Here is a 17,585-nt window from a genome sequence, read left to right on the forward strand (position 1 = left end):
GAGCTGAGATCACACCATTGCACTCCAGCCTGGGTGACAAGAGCGAAACTCCGTCTCCAAAAAAAAAGAGAAAGAAAGCAGATTATTAGTTCCCAGGGGCTGGGGACAGGGAGAGATGAACATAGACTGCTTAATGGGTATTAGTTTCCTTTTGGAGTGATGAAATGCTTTGGAACTAGATGGAGGAGGTGGTTGCACAACACTGAGAATGTATGACATTCCGCTGAATTGTTTTCAGTTGTCAACTTTATGGTATATGAATTTCACCTCAGTGTTTAAAAAACTTCTGTGTAAATGAAATGAAGAACACATATTCTCTGCAATGTCTATCTTTTACCTTGTTTCCTACAGCCTTACTTTGCTTTTTGTTCCAAAAAGGTCTTTGAAATCTCTGTAATGCAATGCTTCCTTCAGGCACAGCGTCTTGACGCATGCTGCTCCCTTTGCACAGGATTGCTCTCATCGCCTCACTGGGCTCACTCTTAACCCTCGTTTTGTCACTTCTCAAGGAAGTCTTCCCTGATTTCATATACTAAATCAGATTACCTTCTTGTATGCAGTCATGTCCCACATAAACACCATTTCCAACACTTATCCTCATTGGAATTTTATATTCATTTGCATGAACAACTCTGTTTTTAGACTATCAACTGCATGAGGGCAAAGACCACATCTTTTACTCACCATGGTAGATCCAGCGTTTGGGACTTAGGAGGTACTCAATAAACAATTAAGCCTTGGAATGATTAATCAAATAAATATTTGAAAATTATTTGCACAGTGCCTTGTAGGCCAAGCAGGGCGGATAATCTGAGGTCAGGAGTTGGAGATCAGCCTGGCCAACATGGTGAGGCCCTGTCTCTAATAAATATACAAAAATTAGCCAGGTGTGGTGGCACGCACCTGTAATCCCAGCTGCTCTGAAGGCTGAGCCAAGAGAATTGCTTGAACTTGGAAAGCAGAGGTTGCAGTGAGCTGAGATCGAGCCACTGCACTCCAGCCTGGGCAACAGAGCAAGACTCCATCTCAAAAAAAAAAAAAAGTTCAAACATAGAATAACCATATGACCCAGCAATTCCACTCCTAGGTATATACCCAAAAGAATTGAAAGCAAGAACTCATGGCCAGGTGCAGTGGCTCATGCCTGTAATCCCAGCATTTTGGGAGGCCGAGTCAGGGGGATCACCTGAGGTTATTAGTTCCAGACCAGCCTGGCCAACATGGTAAAACCCTATCTCTACTAGAAAAACACAGAAAATATCAGCCGGGCATGGCGGCACACACCTGTAATCCCAGTTACTCGGGAGGCTGAGGTAGGAGAATCGCTTGAACCTGGAAGCAGGAGGTTGCAGCGAGCCGAGATCGCACCACTGCACTCCAGCCCGGGGTGACAGAGTGAGACTCTGTCTCAAAAAAAAAAAAGAAAAGCAAGAACTCAAACTTGAAACCAACGTTCAGAGCAACATCAACCACAGTAGCCAAAAGATGGAAACAACCCAAATGTCCCTCAACAGAGGAGTGAATAAACAGAATCTGGTATATACACACGATGGAATACTATTCATTCTTAAAACGGAAGGATATTCTGACACGTGCTCAAGATGAATGAAGCATGAGAACATTATGCTAAATGAAATAAGCCAGTCACTGAAGGACAAATACTTAAGATTCCACTTAAATAAGGTATCTAGAGTAGTCAAACTCATTGAAAAGGAAAGAGGAATGGTGGTTGCCAGGGGCTTGGGGAGGGGAGGAAGAAATAGGGAGTTGTTGGCGGGGCAGTGGTTCACACCTGTAATTCCAGCACTTTGGGAGGCCGAGGCAGGTGGATTACCCGAGGTCAAGAGTTCGAGACCAGCCTGGCCAATATGTCGAAACCCCGTCTCTACTAAAAATACAAAAAATTAGCTGGGCATGGTGGCAGGCACCTGTAATCTCAGCTACCAGGAGGCTGAGGCCAGAGAATCACTTAAACCGGGAGATGGAGGTTGCAGTGAGCCGAAATCTTGCCATTGCACTCCAGCCTGGGCAACAAGACAAGACTCCATCTCAAAAAAAAAAAAAAAGAAAGACAAGAAAGAAAAAAGAAAAGAAAAAGAAAGAAAGAAAGAAAAAGAAAAGAAATAGGGAGTTGTTTGTTTAAAGGGGTATAGAGTTTCCATCTTGCAGAGTTTCCATCTTGCAAGATGAAAAAGTTCTAGATATCTGCTGCATGACAGTGTGAACATACTTAACACTATTGAATTGCACACTTAAAAATGGTTAAGATGGTATTTTTTTGTGTGATTTTGTTTGTTTTGAGAGAGAGTCTCCCTCTGTCTCTCAGGCTGGAGTGCAGTGGTTCGATCTTGGCTCACTGCAACGTCCACCTCCCAGGTCCAAGCAATTTTCCTGCCTCAGCCTCCCAAGTAGCTGGGATAACAGACGCCCACCACCATGCCCAGATAATTTTTGTATTGATAGTAGAAGACAGGGTTTTGTCATGTTGACCAGGCTGGTTTCGAACTCCTGACCTCAGGTAATCTGCCTGCCTCAGCCTCCCAAAGTGCTAGGATTATAGGCGTGAGCCACCACATCCGGCCTTGTGTGAGATGTATTGTACCATAATTAAAATTTTTTTTAATTTAAGAATGAAATTTTGATACATGCTGTCTTATGGATGAACCATATGAACTAGGTAAAATAGGCCAGACACAAAACGACAAATATTGTGTGGGGCCACTTATATGAGGTAGATAGAATAGGCAAATTCATAGACAGAAAGTAGAATAATAGTTACCAAGGGCTGGGGCAGGAGAAAATGGAGAGTTACTGTTTAATTGCATGGAGCTTAGGTTTGGAATGATGAAAAAGTTCTGGAAATTGATAGTGGTGATTGTTGCATAACCTTGTGAATGCACTTAATGTATAGCATGCACTTAAAGCCACTTAATGTGCACTTACAAATGGTTGAAATGATACATTTTATGTTATGTAAATGTTACCGTAATGAAAACATTTAAATCATTTTAATGTAATATGTGTACATAACAACTGTTTGTCTAGTATCCAAGAACATAGGCCAGGTACAGTGGCTTGTGCCTGTAATCCCAGCACTTTGGGAGGCTGAGGCAGGTGGATAACCTGAGGTCAGGAGTTCGAGACCAGCCTGACCAACAAGGTGAAACCCCCGTCTCCACTAAAAATACAAAATTAGCCAGGCGTGGTGGCAGACGCCTGTAATCCCAGCTACTTGGGAGGCTGAGACAGGAGAATCGCTTGAACCCGGGAAGCAGAGGTTGCAGTGAGCGGAGATCGCGCCACTGCACTCCAGCCTGGGCAACAAGAGCAAAACTTTGTCTCAAAAAAAAAGAGAGAAAAAGAACATTATCTCTGGAGCCAGTTGACTTGGGTTTAAATCTTGGCCCTAATACTTCTTTCAAGCTAGATGTCCTCATACTAAATACTTGACCTCTCTGTGCCTCAGTTTTTTTCACCTATAAAATGGCATAAATAAAAGGGTCTGGTGAGGATTAAATAAGATGAACAGATAAAGCTTTTAAAATGTCCTACATATATGGATGCTCAATAATCATCAGAATTATCTTTATAAAATTTCAAGTACATAGAAGAATATGAAGTCTCTTACATACAAATGGCCAAGAAGCTATTCTCGTTCCACATGTTCCACATCATTATTAGTGAAATGCAAATCAAACCCACAATGAGATGCCATTTCACACCCACTAGAATGGTTATCATCAAAAATGCAGATAATAATAAATGTTGGCAAGGATGTAAGAAACAGAAACACTCATTGCTGGTCGGGGAGTAACATGGTGCAGCCACTTTGGAAAACAATTTGGCAGTTTCTTTAAAAGTCAAATATGGGCCTGGCATGGTGGCTCACACCTGTAATCCCAGCACTTTGGGAGGCTGAGGCAGGTGGATCACTTGAGGCCAGGAGTTGGAGACCAGCCTGGGCAACATAGTGAAACCCCGTTTCTACTAAAAATACAAAAAAAATTACCTGGGCCATGTGGCACACACCTGTAATCCCAGGGACTCAGGAAACTGAGACACGAGAATTGCTTGAACTCGAGAGGCAGAGGTTGTGGTGAGCCAAGATGGTGCCACTGCACTCCAGCCTGTGTGATACAGTCAGACACTGTCTCAAAAAAAAAAAAAAAAAAAAAAAAGTTAAACATAAATTTGCTAATCTACTCAGCAATTCCACTGCTAAGTATCTTCCCAAGAGAAATAAAAACGTATGGTCACATAACGACTTGCAAACATATGTTTACAGTAGCGTTATTTATAATAGCCTCACCATGGAAACAACTCCAAGTCCACCAACTGATGAATGCATAAACACTCCACGCTATGGAAAGCTAGTTGGCCATAAAAAAGAATGAGGTAGTGGAACATGCCACCACATGGATAACTTTCAAAACATTATGCCAACTGAGGTCGAGTGTGGTGGCTCAAGCCTGTAATCCCTGCACTTTGGGAGGCTGAGGCAGGTGGATCACCTGAGGTCAGTTCAAGACCAGCCTGACCAACATGGTGAAACCCTGTCTCTACTAAAAATATAAAATTAGACAGGTGTGGTGGCATGTGCCTGTAATCCCAGCTACTCGGGAGGCTGAGGCAGGAGAATTGCTTGAACCTGGGAGGCGGAGGTTGCAGTGAGCTGAGATCACACCACTGCACTCCAGCCTGGCGACAGAATGAGACTCTGTCCAAAACAAACAACAAAAAAACAAAACTTGATTTGTGAACACTTTACAGAGGCACTTATGTGTCAGGCATTATGGTAAGTGCTTTTCAAATATTGACTTCTTTCAGTCCTCATAACCATATGCATTAGGATTCATCATCCCCCATTTTTCAGATGGTGAGACTGAGGCAGAGATGTTAAGTAACATATCAAGGTCACACAGCTAGTCTTGGCGTCTGAGCCCAAGTAAACTGCTCCAGGTGGTTCTGCAAACTGGCTGAGCTTCATGTCTCCCCACAAATAACCTCACTGAGTCTCCCAAACACAGAAGCACAGAGGTGGGTATGATTATCTCCATTTCACATGTGAGATAGATGACAGCACAGCAGTTATGTGATATGCCCAAGGTCACACAGCTGCTGTCAGCCTGGATTCAAATCCGGGTTTGGTGACATGGAAGCTGTGCTACTTCAACCATGCTATGTCTCTTCAGTAAAGCATCAAAATGCAGCCATTCTGGGATCTGTATTAACATCAGAGAGCGCACTTTATTCTCTGACACCAACTAAATTGGGTTACACTGCTGTTATCTGACATCTTCCCCGGCTATGGTAGAGCTACTCTCATTGTCAAAGAATAGAGAGTAGCATTTTTTTAAAAAGAAAACTCAGGAACTCAATAGACAAGAAATCCCTAGCAATTATTTCTCTAAGGAGTTAAAAAATATTTTAGGCCGGGTGTGGTGGCTCATGCCTTTAATCCCAGCACTTTGGGAGGCTGAGGTGGGCGAATCATGAGGTCAGGAGATGGAGACCATCCGGGCTAACATGGTGAAACCCCATCTCCACTAAAAAAATACAAAAAATTAGCCGGGCATGGTGGCGGGCACCTGTAGTCCCAGCTACTTGGGAGGCTGAAGCAGGAGAATGGCGTGAACCTGGAATGCAGAGATTGCAGTGAGCCAAGATCGTGCCACTGCACTCCAGCCTGGGCGATAGAGCGAGACTCTGTCTCAAAAAAAAAAAAAAATGTAAATCCATATTAACTCAATGGATTGGATGCAAACTAGCCATGTATACTGGAAGCCACATACCATGAGAGGACTAAAATCTAGACTTAAGCATTCTTACTTTTATTCTGAGATTTCCAAGTGATATGAACCCTTAACAAGATAACAATACCATCTGCTAGCACATTCTCTGCCCCATTATCCTTGTACACCGCAGAAGGGCCATGGTATATCACCATCATAGAGCCCAGTGTTGCTGTATAGTTAAAACAAACTTGAGTCTCCCGGTTATACAGCAATTTGAGGATTAACTTTATGAAATAGAATGGACGGATTTTGCGGAACGTGCCTATTTTGGCTGAGAACTTATCTGCACAATTCTAATATTGAGACCAGGATACAGCTGTTTGTGACTAAGCCCATGCTCACTGCATAAGTACTATCTGAGCATTATTCATAACCAGACATCTGTTTCCTGTTTTCGTTCTTCCCTTTATCATTCTATCCCAATTTCCTTTCACCTGTAGGCCACCTAAGACAACTACAGTGAAGTAAGTCTAATGTTTGACTGTCTCTTCCCTTCCATAACTGTTGTCAGGGTAGTGTAGTCATTCTACTTGGAGGATGGGGGAGGGAACCCAAGGGTCATTCTGAGCTTGGAAGGCTGTTGCCTGTGCAGTCTATCTTTAGGTGACTAACTTCCTCCCTGGTTCCCCATTAAGAACCTTTCCTGTTGAGGTAGTACCAGCCCCTGCAAATGTACAATTGTGAACTGAATCACAAAAGGAAAACCTCCTGCAGCACAAATAAGGCAAGGCAGTAACTTAGCTAGAGCAAAGCCAGTACACTCTGATATGAAAAAAATGGAACCTCTTACACGAATACAGAACACAGGATGTGTTAAAATTTAAGGAAGTTCATTTCTATGCAAATAGATTGAGGTCAAAGTTTTCCTCAGCCCAAGGGAACATCTTTATCATCACTGTATTACAACAGACTTTGGAGGTCATTTTACACAGTCCTATTTTACAAAGCTTGCCACTATATTTTACAGTCTAAAAGATGAAGTGATTTGTCTAATGGATTCCATTTTAAATGGCTTAAGGGAGCGCAGTTTAAATACCCCACTAATAAATACTCAGAAAATGTGTTGTATGAAAGGAGAGAAGGTGAGCCCTTCCCTTGACAAAGACAGAAGAGGCCCTCGGGCCTGATAACACAGAGTTCCCGGCATTTCACTATTTTTTTTTATCATCATCTCACTGTATTCTAAGAATTTTTTTCTTTTTTTAATCTCAGCTCACTGCAACCTCTGTCTCCCAAGCTCGATTCTCTCACCTCAACCTCCCAAAGTAGCTGGGATTATAGGCACCTGACACCTCGCCTGCCTAATTTTTTTGTATTTTTAGTAGAGACAGGGTTTCACCATGTTGGCCAGGCTGGTCTCAAACCCCTGACCTCAGGTGATCCACCTACCTCTGCCTTCCAAAGTGCTGGGATTACAGGCATGAGCCACCATGCCTGGCCAAAAGCACATTCTTTGTACCTTGGCACTTTTCTTAGCAACCTTCTCTGTATCTTATCCTCTCTTTTCCTCCATGTTATATTCAAATATGACTTTTAAAACATCTAACATAGGAAGATGGCTTTATTGTTAAAAATGTCTACTAAAAGCAGGCATAGAAAAAAGTGAATGCTTCTTCTCAGATAGTTTCCTGTGCTCTGTCATTGTTACGGGAAAGGGGTCGCGATCCAGACCCCAAGAGGTTCTTGAGTCTTGGGCAAGAATTTGGGGTGAGTCCATAAAGTGAAAGCAAATTTATTAAGAAAGGAGGCTGGGCACGGTGGTTCACGCCTGTAATCCCAGCACTCCAGGAGGCCGAGGTGGGCGGATCACGAGGTCAGCAGATCAAGACCATCCTGGCTAACCTGGTGAAATCCCGTCTCTACGAAAAATACAAAAAATTAGCCAGGCATGGTGGTGGGCGCCTGTAGTCCCAGCTACTCAGGATGCTGAGGCAGGAGAATTGCTTGAACCTGGGAGGCGGAGATTGCAGTGAGCCAAGTTTGCGCCACTGCACTCCAGCTTGGGCAACAGAACAAGACTCCATCTCAAAAATAGTAATAATAATAATAAAGGAATAAGAGAGTGGCTACTCCATACGCAGAGTAGCAGCATGGGCCGCTGGTTAGCTGTTTTTATGGTTGCTGATTATATGCTAACCAAGGGGTGGATTATTCATGAGTTTTCTGGGAAAGGGGTGGCCAATTCCCAGAACTGAGGGTTCCTCCCCTTTTTAGACCATATAGGGTAACTTCCTGACATTTCCATGGCATTTGTAAACTGTCATGGCGTAGTGGGAGTATCTTTTAGCACATGCTAATACATTATAATTAGTGTATAAAGAGCAGTAGAGACGACCAGAGGTCACTTTCATCATCTTGGTTTCGGTGGGATTTCGCTGACATCTTCACCACAACCTGTTTTATCAGCAAGGTCTTTGTGACCTGAACCTCGTGCCAACTTCCTATCTCATCCTGTGATTAAGAATGCCTAACCACCTGGGAATGCAGCCTAGTAGGTCTTTTACCCAGCCCCCTATTCAAGATGGAGTCCTGTGGTTCAAATGCCTCTTGACATCATCACTCTTCAAAAATACTTTGTAAATCAAGATTAATAATCAATTTATTGGCTATTATATAACTTATGGAACCTAGCATTCCAGATGGTATAGAATTAAATAATTTTGCACTTTTCCTGTGTTTGTCTAATGTTGAGTCAATTAACTTCAGAGCTGAGGTTTCAATACCAACACAGGTGACAATTCCCTTGCTGGTTGTCTAATACATCTACTCTCTTATGCACCCATCATGATAGAATTTTTCAGTTCAGCTCAGAAGTGGCCAAAGGCTTCAATACCCTTCAAAATAATGGGACTGCATTCCAAGTTCTGGCCAATGGTACATAAACAAGGGTTTTGTGTGGAACCTTCCTTAGGAAAAGCAGGCTTGCTCTTTGCCCACTTGGATCATGAAAATGAGCATCTCACTCTAGGAATGAGGGTGCCTCAGGTTGAGACTTTGTGGAGCAGATCCAGCAACCAGCCCTCAACTGATTGCAGCTCTTCATGCGCGAGAGAAAAATAAACTATCTCATTCAAGCACTGTGATTTGGGGATCCTATCAATGGAGCCAAAATGAGCACTAACACACCAACTCCATCAGTTGGGTATCTGAAAAATAAAAGCATGTTTCAAAACTTTTGCCTATCATTTGAAATTCACAGGATTTCGTGTTATCACAGAAGATAGTCGGCTGGGCATGATGGCTCACGCCTGAAATCCTAGCACTTTGGGAGGCCAAGGCAGATCACCTGAGGTGAAGAGTTCCAGACCAGCCTGGCCAACATGGTGAAACACCATCTCTACTAAAAATACAAAACATTAGCCAGGTGTGGTGGCAGGCACCTGTAATCCCAGCTACTCGGGAGGCTGAGGCAGGAGAATCGTTTGAACCCAGGAGGCGGAGGTTGCAAGGTTGCAGTGAGCTGAGATCACGTCATTGCACTCCAGCCTGGGCAAAAAGAACAAAACTCTGTTCCCTACCCCCGCAACAACAACAAAAACAAGAAGATGGTCCCAGTCATGATTCTTTACAAGTCCTAGGTTCTAAGGAATGGTTTAATAACAAGTCAATTATATAATCCTGGATAAAAATTAAAAGAGGCCGGGCACTGTGGCTCATGCCTGTAATCCCAGCACTTTGCAAGGCCAAGGCAGGTATATCACCTGAGGTCAGGAGTTCGAGACCAGCCTGGCCAACATGGCAAAACCCTGTCTCTACTAAAAATACAAAAATTAGCTGGGCGTGGTGGCACATGCCCATAATCCCAGCTACTCAAGAGGCTGAGGCAGGAGAATTGCTTGAACTCAGAAGGCAGAGGTTGCAGTGAGCTGAGAGATCATGCCATTACTCTCCAGCCTGGGCAACAAAAGAGAAACTCCGTTTCAAAAAAAAAAAAAAAAAATTGAAAGATAAGCTTGGTACATAAATTATTTTGTAAATTGAATCTCAGAACAGCAATATATGAGATCGATAAGCAAACAAAACAAATATTGCATTGTCGAGGTTTTCAAATTTTTTTATTTTTAAGAAAATAGCCAGGAATCATTTTATTACTACTGTGGAAGAATTATGAATTATTCAAGATCAATCTTTAATTGCTCAATGTAAATTAAGGTTTCATATGATTTGAATATAAAGTATCTTTCAGAAGCTAAGTAATCTAACTAACTGCTCCCTTGAGCCCAGGAGGCAGAGGTTGCAGTAAGCCAAGATTGCATCACTGCACTCCATCCTGGGCAACAGAGGAAGACAGCCTCAAAAAAAAAAAAACAAACAACTTACTAACTGCTGAATCTTTTACATTAACTAAGCTTAATTCTCACGTTATCAATTGTTTGTATTGCTCATATAATATTTGAATCATTTTTTCAAAATCATTTGTAATGACTGAAAGATACAGGTTTCCAATGTCTGAGATAAGTAAAAGTATATCAATTAATATTAGAACACCTACCTTCTTCAAGAAAAATATGTTAATGGCTTACTCATGGTTGTCTACTTTTGACAGACAGGACTCGCTGGATTTCCGAGGCCGACTAGGAATTCCTAAGCCTAGCTGGGGAAGGTGACGGCACCTACCTTTAAACATGAGGCTTGTAACTCAGCTCACACCTGACCAATCAGGTAGCAAAGAGGGCTCACTAAAATACAAATTACGTTAAGAGCGGGAGGTAAAGAAATAGTCAAATCATGTATCGCCTGAGAGTACACGGGGAGGGACAATGATCGGGATATAAATCCAGGCATTCGAGCAGCAAGTGGGCAACTCCCTTTGGGTCACCTCCCATTACATGGGAGCTCTGTTTTCATTCTGTTAAGTCTTGCAACTGCACACTCTTCTGGTCTGTGTTTGTTACAGCTCGAGCTGAGCTTTTGCTCGCTTCCTCCACTGCTGTTCACCGCCGTCCCAGACCCACCATTGACTTCCATCCCTCTGGATCTGGCAGGGTGTCAACTGTGCTTCTGATCCAGCGAGGTGCCCACTGCTGCTCCCGATCGGGCTAGAGGCTCACCATTGTTCCTGCATGGCTAAGGGCCCAGGGTTCATCCTAATCGAGCTGAATATTAGTCACTGGGTTCCACAGTTCTCTTCAATGACCCATGGGTTCTAATAGAGCTATAACACTCACCACATGGCCCAAGGTTCCATTCCTTGGAATCTGTGAGGCCAAGAACCCCAGGTCGGAGAAGGCTTGCTACCATCTTGGGAGTGGCCGTCACCATCTTGGGAGCTCTAAGAACAAACGCCTGCCTGTAACACTTTTACCACAGAATTGAGAAAACAAATTGACTTGTAATTTTTGTCTCTCTCACATTCAATGTCGCTGGCAAACATACTGCCTACCAGCTACTCCTCAGCCTTACACCTTAAGCATACGTCCTGATCTTACTCTTCGAGTTGAGGGTTTACCATCTTGACACTGGGTAGCCATGTTTCCCTGAGGCTACAGATTAAGAGAGGGGTCACCAACTCATTCCATATGCTCTCATCTTGGCAGAGCAGGCCTACAGGTCAATCCTATTCCACTTGTGCATTCATTCTGGTCTGTAACAGTAACAAGGTCTGGATGAAAATATCATTGAAAAAACAAACTAGAAATATTCTAAAATAGTTGTCATTTTCCTTCCATAGACAATCAGGGAGTTTATATCTTTGAGACAGAACCCACACAGACTCACTTTCTCTATGCAGTCCTTGTTTCCTGCCATTTTAATTTTAGATGAAAATGAGACATATGAGTACATTGAAAAGTAACACCACCATCTGGAAAGTTATACATAAGGAAATGCAATGAGGAATATAGATCCTTAAGCCCCTATTCCAGTACTCTTTAACAACTCTGCTTTCTTGGGTAGGAATTCATGAGCTATAATACTTAAGAAGATTTTCATCTGTAGGTTTTAGGATTTTCTTATCGGTCATATTCACCACCCATCCTGGAGCAAGACCAAAGAAAATCTGTCTTGGATCCTTCCTAGTACAGAGCATTTTGAAGAGTTCATCTTTAGTGATATCAGGTAAGATATAACCATACTTCCTGGCAAGTTCAAGTCGTGCTTCAGGAAATTTGGCAGGATCCGCCAGGTACCCACGATTCTTTGCATCAGTGTAATATGGCACCAGTTCTTCTGGTGGAAGCATTCTTTTTGGAATGGGTTGTCCACGAAGAAAGAATGGAACAGGTTTGCATACAATGTCTAAAAGAAAATTTAAATTTAAAAAGTGAGATGCAAATATTAGCTCATAGACATAGCTAGAGATGTAGTTCCAACATAGAGATGTAACTCTGTAACAAAGAGATGTTACAGAGTTGCTCTTGATTATTAATTTTTATTTATTTATTTTTGAGATGGAGTTTCACTCTTGTTGCCCAGGCTGGAGTGCAATGGCACCATCTCGGCTCACTGCAACCTCTGCTTCACGGGTTCAAGCAATTCCCCTGCCTCAGTCTCCCGAGTAGCTGGGATTACAGGCATGTGCCACCATGCCCGGATCATTTCGTATTTTTACTAAAGACAGGTTTCACCATGTTGTCAGGCTGGTCTAGGACTCTTGACCTCAGGTGATCCACTCACCTGGGCCTCCCAAAGTGCTGGGATTATAGGCATGAGCAACCATACCCGGCCAATTATTAATTTTTAAATATTAGTGAGATGAGAACTTAATTCCAAGAACTTTTTATTATATATGCTTATCTTACGTAAGCAAATGGAAATGCTTCATTTTCAATAGTTTGCATCTTGAGAGGCAAAGTTACTCCCCAGGGTTACCAATGATTAATGAATTTCTAAACGTTGGTAACATTGTACTTAAGCCCCATGTTAAAACACAAAACATTTTTATGGCATACTGTCTACAGTGTGTTAGAGCAAGATGGAGTCCTGCTGCCCATACCACTAGTAGGAAGTCCTAAAACAGAAAACTGAGGTGTCCAAATGGCAAGTCAAAGAATCATGAAGACTCCAAAAATGCTTATATGGATCTTGTTTAGAAATTAAGAAGAAGTATTAAGATTTCTGGAAAACCAATTTTACTAAAATGAGTTATCTTAACCAAAGAGCAGGCGAAGAAATTTTATGTGAAACGAACCAAGGAATGCTGCATAGCCCCAGTTCTGTTTTTAAACATTTTAAAGTACCCGAGACATGTGTTCTGAAAGTGAGAGTGAATAAAAGGCCTACGCACAAGATATCACAGATGCCAGAGGGCCTTTAGATAGCTTAGAAAACAATTACACAAATAGATAACTGTACGAATACAACTGACACTCTACTCATCATGTGTTAGCAATGCACCCTTAACCAAAGCTGGTTACAGAAATCAAAACAGTACTAAGGAAATTACTGAGAACCTTAAAATAATAGTACATATGTCACAGAGCACTTACAAAGTTTACCTGATTTAATCTATGGAATCCATTCACACATGTATAGTGTTTGGTATACAATGAGACAGATGTTAACTATCACCCACCAAGGCATACGCTCTGTGAAGTGAGGGATTTTTTTTTTTTTTTTTTTTTTTTTTGAGACAAAGTCTCGCTCTGTCACCCAGGCTACAGTATTGTGGCATGATCTCGGCTCACTGCAACCTCCACCTCCCAGACTCAAGTGATTCTCCTGCCTCAACCTCCCAAATAGCTGGGATTACAGGAATGCACTACCATGCTCAGCTAATTTTTGTATTTTTAGTAGAGATGGGGTTTTGCCATGTTGGCCAGGCTGATCTCGAACCCCTGAACTCAGGTGATTCACCTGACTTGGCCTCCCAAAGTGCTGGGATTACAGGCCGTGAGGCCACTGCGCCCGGCCAGGAAGGGACTTTCAACTCTTGCACTACCGCCTCTCCATCAGCTGGAACAGTATCTAGCAAACACTAGCCACTGGCTGTTTGCTGAATGCAAGAATATGACAGCTGTTTTATACAGCTCTAACATACTGCATTACCTAGCAGTATCTCCAAACAGGGCAAATGAGAATGGCAATTAAGAGGTACTCCAGGCAGGCCACTCACAGAAATGAGAACTGGAAGCTATTTGCTAAGGGTCAAGACCAAGAATTAGAAAGCAGAGCTACCTAAAGCCAGGTCATGCCCTGGATAAACCATCCTACCTATTTCACCTACAACAGAGGGTAAGTAAATACTGCATGTCCTTGAATCATCAAGAAAGTATCTTCAAAATATATTTAAGAAAGAAGTTTGTAGGCCAGGCACAATGGCTCATGCTTTTAATGCCAGCACCTTGGGAGGTAGGAGAATTGCTTGAGCCCACAAGTTCAAGACCAGCCTGAGCAACATAGTGAGACCTCATCTCTACAAAACATAAAACAAAAAAAAAATTAGCATGGTGACATGCATCTGTAGTCCCAGTTACTCAGGGAGCCTAGGTGGGAGGATTTGAGCCCAAGAGTTTGAGGTTGCAGTGAGTGGAACTGCACTCTAGCCTGAGAGAGCAAGACCATCTCAAACAAAAAGAGAAAAAAAAAATTTCTGGCCCGGCATGGTGGCTGACACCCATAATCCCACCACTTTGGGAGGCTGAGGCAGAAGGATCACTTGAAACCAGGAGTTTGAGACCAGCATGGGCAACACAGTGAGACTCCCATCTTTATAAAAATCAAATTAGCCAGGCATGGTGGCACACACCTGTAGTCCCAGCTACTCATGAGGCTGAGGTGGGAGGATCACTTGAGCCCACGAGTTGGAGGTTGCAGTCAGTCTTCATCACACCACTACATTCCAGCCTGGGTGACAGAGTGAGACCATGGTGCAAAAAAAATTAAAAATTTTCTATAACTTGGAAAACTAAAGTACAACGAAGTAAATTATTCAGAGCCAAAATTACTAAGTGATAAACCTGTGATTGGATTTGTTTTATTACTTTTTTAACAAAAAGCTCCTGGGACAACCCGCAGAGCTGCTGGAGAGAGCCACGCACAAGAGCATCAAGGCTGAGGGTGCCTCAGAAGATGCCAGCTCAGGGTGGCAGAGGGCATCTGGCTAGAGAACGAACGCCACCACCACATTCTGTGGTAACAATGACTGAAAAACACACTAACGCAAAGTCCTTCCAAAATGTCTGTGACTCTTTTAAAGAAAAATACTGGTTTTCATATCTGAGGCAGCTCACCCTAAAAACTGAGTGACGGACCAAAATAAGAAAAGATGCTCATCTATAATAAACAAGAGGGAAAATGGAATCACCACGTTGGCAAATTTTTTTTTTTTTTTTTTTTTGAGACAGTCTCACTCTGTCACCCAGCCTGGAGTGTAGTGGCGCAATCTCAGCCCACTACAACCTCTGCTCCCAGGTTCAAGGGATTCTCCTGCCTTAGCTTCCCGAGTGGCTGGGATTCCATGCGCCCGCCACCACACCCCACTAATTTTTGTATGTTTAGTAGAGACGGGGTTTCACCATGTTGGCCAGGCTGGTCTACAACTCCTGACTTCATGTGATCCACCCACCTCGGCCTCCCAAAGTGCTGGGATTACAGGCATGAGCCACTGCGCCCAGTCTTTGATGAATATTTTTAAGAAGCTTTCAATTATGGGAAAAAGGAAATGGTAGTTATTTGTTTCAAACTCTACATACAGACAACACAAATCCTTCCCTTTTTCCTTTTTATATATTAATTTTCAAAGAATTTTCTTCTAATCATGCAATTTGGCCAGGAAATGTTTAACTCCCATTTGAATGTAAAAGCACCAAAGAATCCTTTGTAAAGCATTTAGTCAACAAGTTACATTTGGTTGTCATCTCTGCAACTTGAAAAATCCAATTATTTTATTCAACAAAATTAAAGTGAGCCTCTTCTAGATACCAAGCATCGCTTTATGTGCAGGAGATACAGCAGGTAGCAAAAGGTCTCCATCATCCTGAGAGATGGGAAAGAAAGAATGAACGGGGAGAGAGAGAAATTAACTTATACTTTGTCAGCTGGTGATAGCCGCCAAGGTCAAACATAATGCAGGGCAAGGGGACAGGATGTGCCTGTGCGTGTGTGTGTGTGCATGTGCACACCACGCATGTGCATGTGTGTACATATGCTCTTTTTTTTAGTATAGGTAAGAAAGATCTCCTAATAAGCAGAGACCTGGAACAATGGGGCCCAAAGCCATGAATATTCCACGTGGGGGAAGCTCCAGGCAGGGGGAATAGCAGAGGCCGAGGCTGAAAGTACATAGTACACAGGTCTCGGAGTGTGAAGGAAATCCAAAGCAGGTGGCCAGTAAGGGAACGGAGGGAGCAGGGGAACACCAGGGAAGACAAGAGCTGGTGCAGATCACAGCCAGCCTTGTAGGAGCAGCGTGGACACCACTGGAGGTTTTGTGCAAAGGAGTGATAGTCCATGCTTTAAAAGGAATCTCGTGCCACGTCACTCCACTGCAGATGGAAGCAACAACAGAGAGGCCACCTGAAGGCCCACAGTCATCCAGGCAAGAGGACAGTGGTTAGGACAGACTGGCAGTAGCTGGAGAGGTGGTCAAATGTGGATAGTTTGAAGAAACAACTCAAAAGATTTATTAGGGCATAAAAGAAAAAGTTCAGGACTCCAAATTTTGGATGGACTTGTCATTTACTTACATAGGGAAGACTACAAGGTGAGCCAGGCTGAGGTAAAAGAGAAAAGAGAGGCTGGGTGTGGTGGCTCACACCTGTAATCCCAGCACTTTGGGAGGCTGAGAAGGGCAGATCACTTGAGGTCAAGAGTTCGAGACTAGCTTTGACAACATGGTGAAACTTGTCTCTACCCAAAATATAAAAATTAGCTGGGTGTGGTGGCGGGCACCTGTAACCCCAACTACTCCGGTGGCTGAGACAGGAGAATCGCTTGAACCTGGGAGGCGGAGATTGCAGTGAGCAGAGATCGCGCCACTGCACTGCAGCCTGGGCGACAGAGCAAGACTCTGTCTTAAAAAAAGAGAGAAAAAAAGAGACATTTCAGACATACTACATTTGAGGTACCTGCTAGACATTCAAGAGAATTTGCCAGGCAGGCAGATGCAGTTCTACAGTTCAGGGGAGGGGCTGAGAGCCTTTTTTGCCCTTGGTATTTGTGTCAGCAACATGCTGTGTTCTTTAAATCATAATAATCCATATGGTAGATGTAGATCAAATACTACATCCAAACTACTACCAACATTTGCCATTCACTAAGTAATTTAAAAGTAGTAGCCAACATAAGACAAAGAGAGAAAGAAGAAAATGACCATGGAACAAACTTACCCAGACTTCTTGGATCATAGAAGGCTGTAGTAACAACACCACCATTTTTTTCAATGGCAGCAATAGCCAGTTCTGAAGCCAACTGTACTTCAATATTAACTTTTGCCTTAAAGGTGTCAGCACCCTGAAATATGTCAAAACAGTCTGTTGGTAAACAGCTTGGCTAAAAGTAAATTAATTATGTCAAGCTTCCTTTTTAAACAGTATTTTTCCCTCCAAAGTGCCTATAATGTAACAGTACAGTTAGCCCTCCATATCTGTGGGTTCCACATCTGTGAGTCAACCAACTTGGATGGATAATTTTTGGAAAAAAAGTAATAATAAAAAATAAGGCTGGGCGCAGTAGTTCACACCTGTAATCCCAGCACTTTGGGTGGCCAAGGTGGGTGGATCACCTGAGGTCAGGAGTTCGAGACCAGCCTGCCCAACATGGAGAAACCCCATCTCTACTAAAAATACAAAAAATTAGCTGGCTATGGTGCCGCGCACCTGTAGTCCCAGCTACTCAGGAGGCTGAGGCAGG

General features: G+C 42.9%; 1 protein-coding gene across 1 annotated transcript in view; it reads right to left on the reverse strand.

Moving 5' to 3' along the window:
• Positions 1 to 11,513: 11,513 nt before the first annotated feature.
• MRPL15 (mitochondrial ribosomal protein L15) overlaps positions 11,514 to 17,585 on the reverse strand; it is a 16,180-nt gene continuing 10,108 nt past the window's right edge. The window contains exons 4-5 of the mRNA XM_011998097.1: positions 17,063 to 17,186; positions 11,514 to 12,032 (exon numbers count right to left, since the gene is read on the reverse strand). Of these exons, the coding sequence (XP_011853487.1) occupies positions 11,695 to 12,032; positions 17,063 to 17,186 (462 nt within the window). The 3' untranslated portion in view covers positions 11,514 to 11,694. The remainder of the gene's footprint in view (positions 12,033 to 17,062; positions 17,187 to 17,585) is intronic.

The sequence above is a fragment of the Mandrillus leucophaeus genome, unplaced genomic scaffold (genome assembly GCF_000951045.1).
Source record: "Mandrillus leucophaeus isolate KB7577 unplaced genomic scaffold, Mleu.le_1.0 Scaffold556, whole genome shotgun sequence".
NCBI lineage: Eukaryota > Metazoa > Chordata > Mammalia > Primates > Cercopithecidae > Mandrillus > Mandrillus leucophaeus.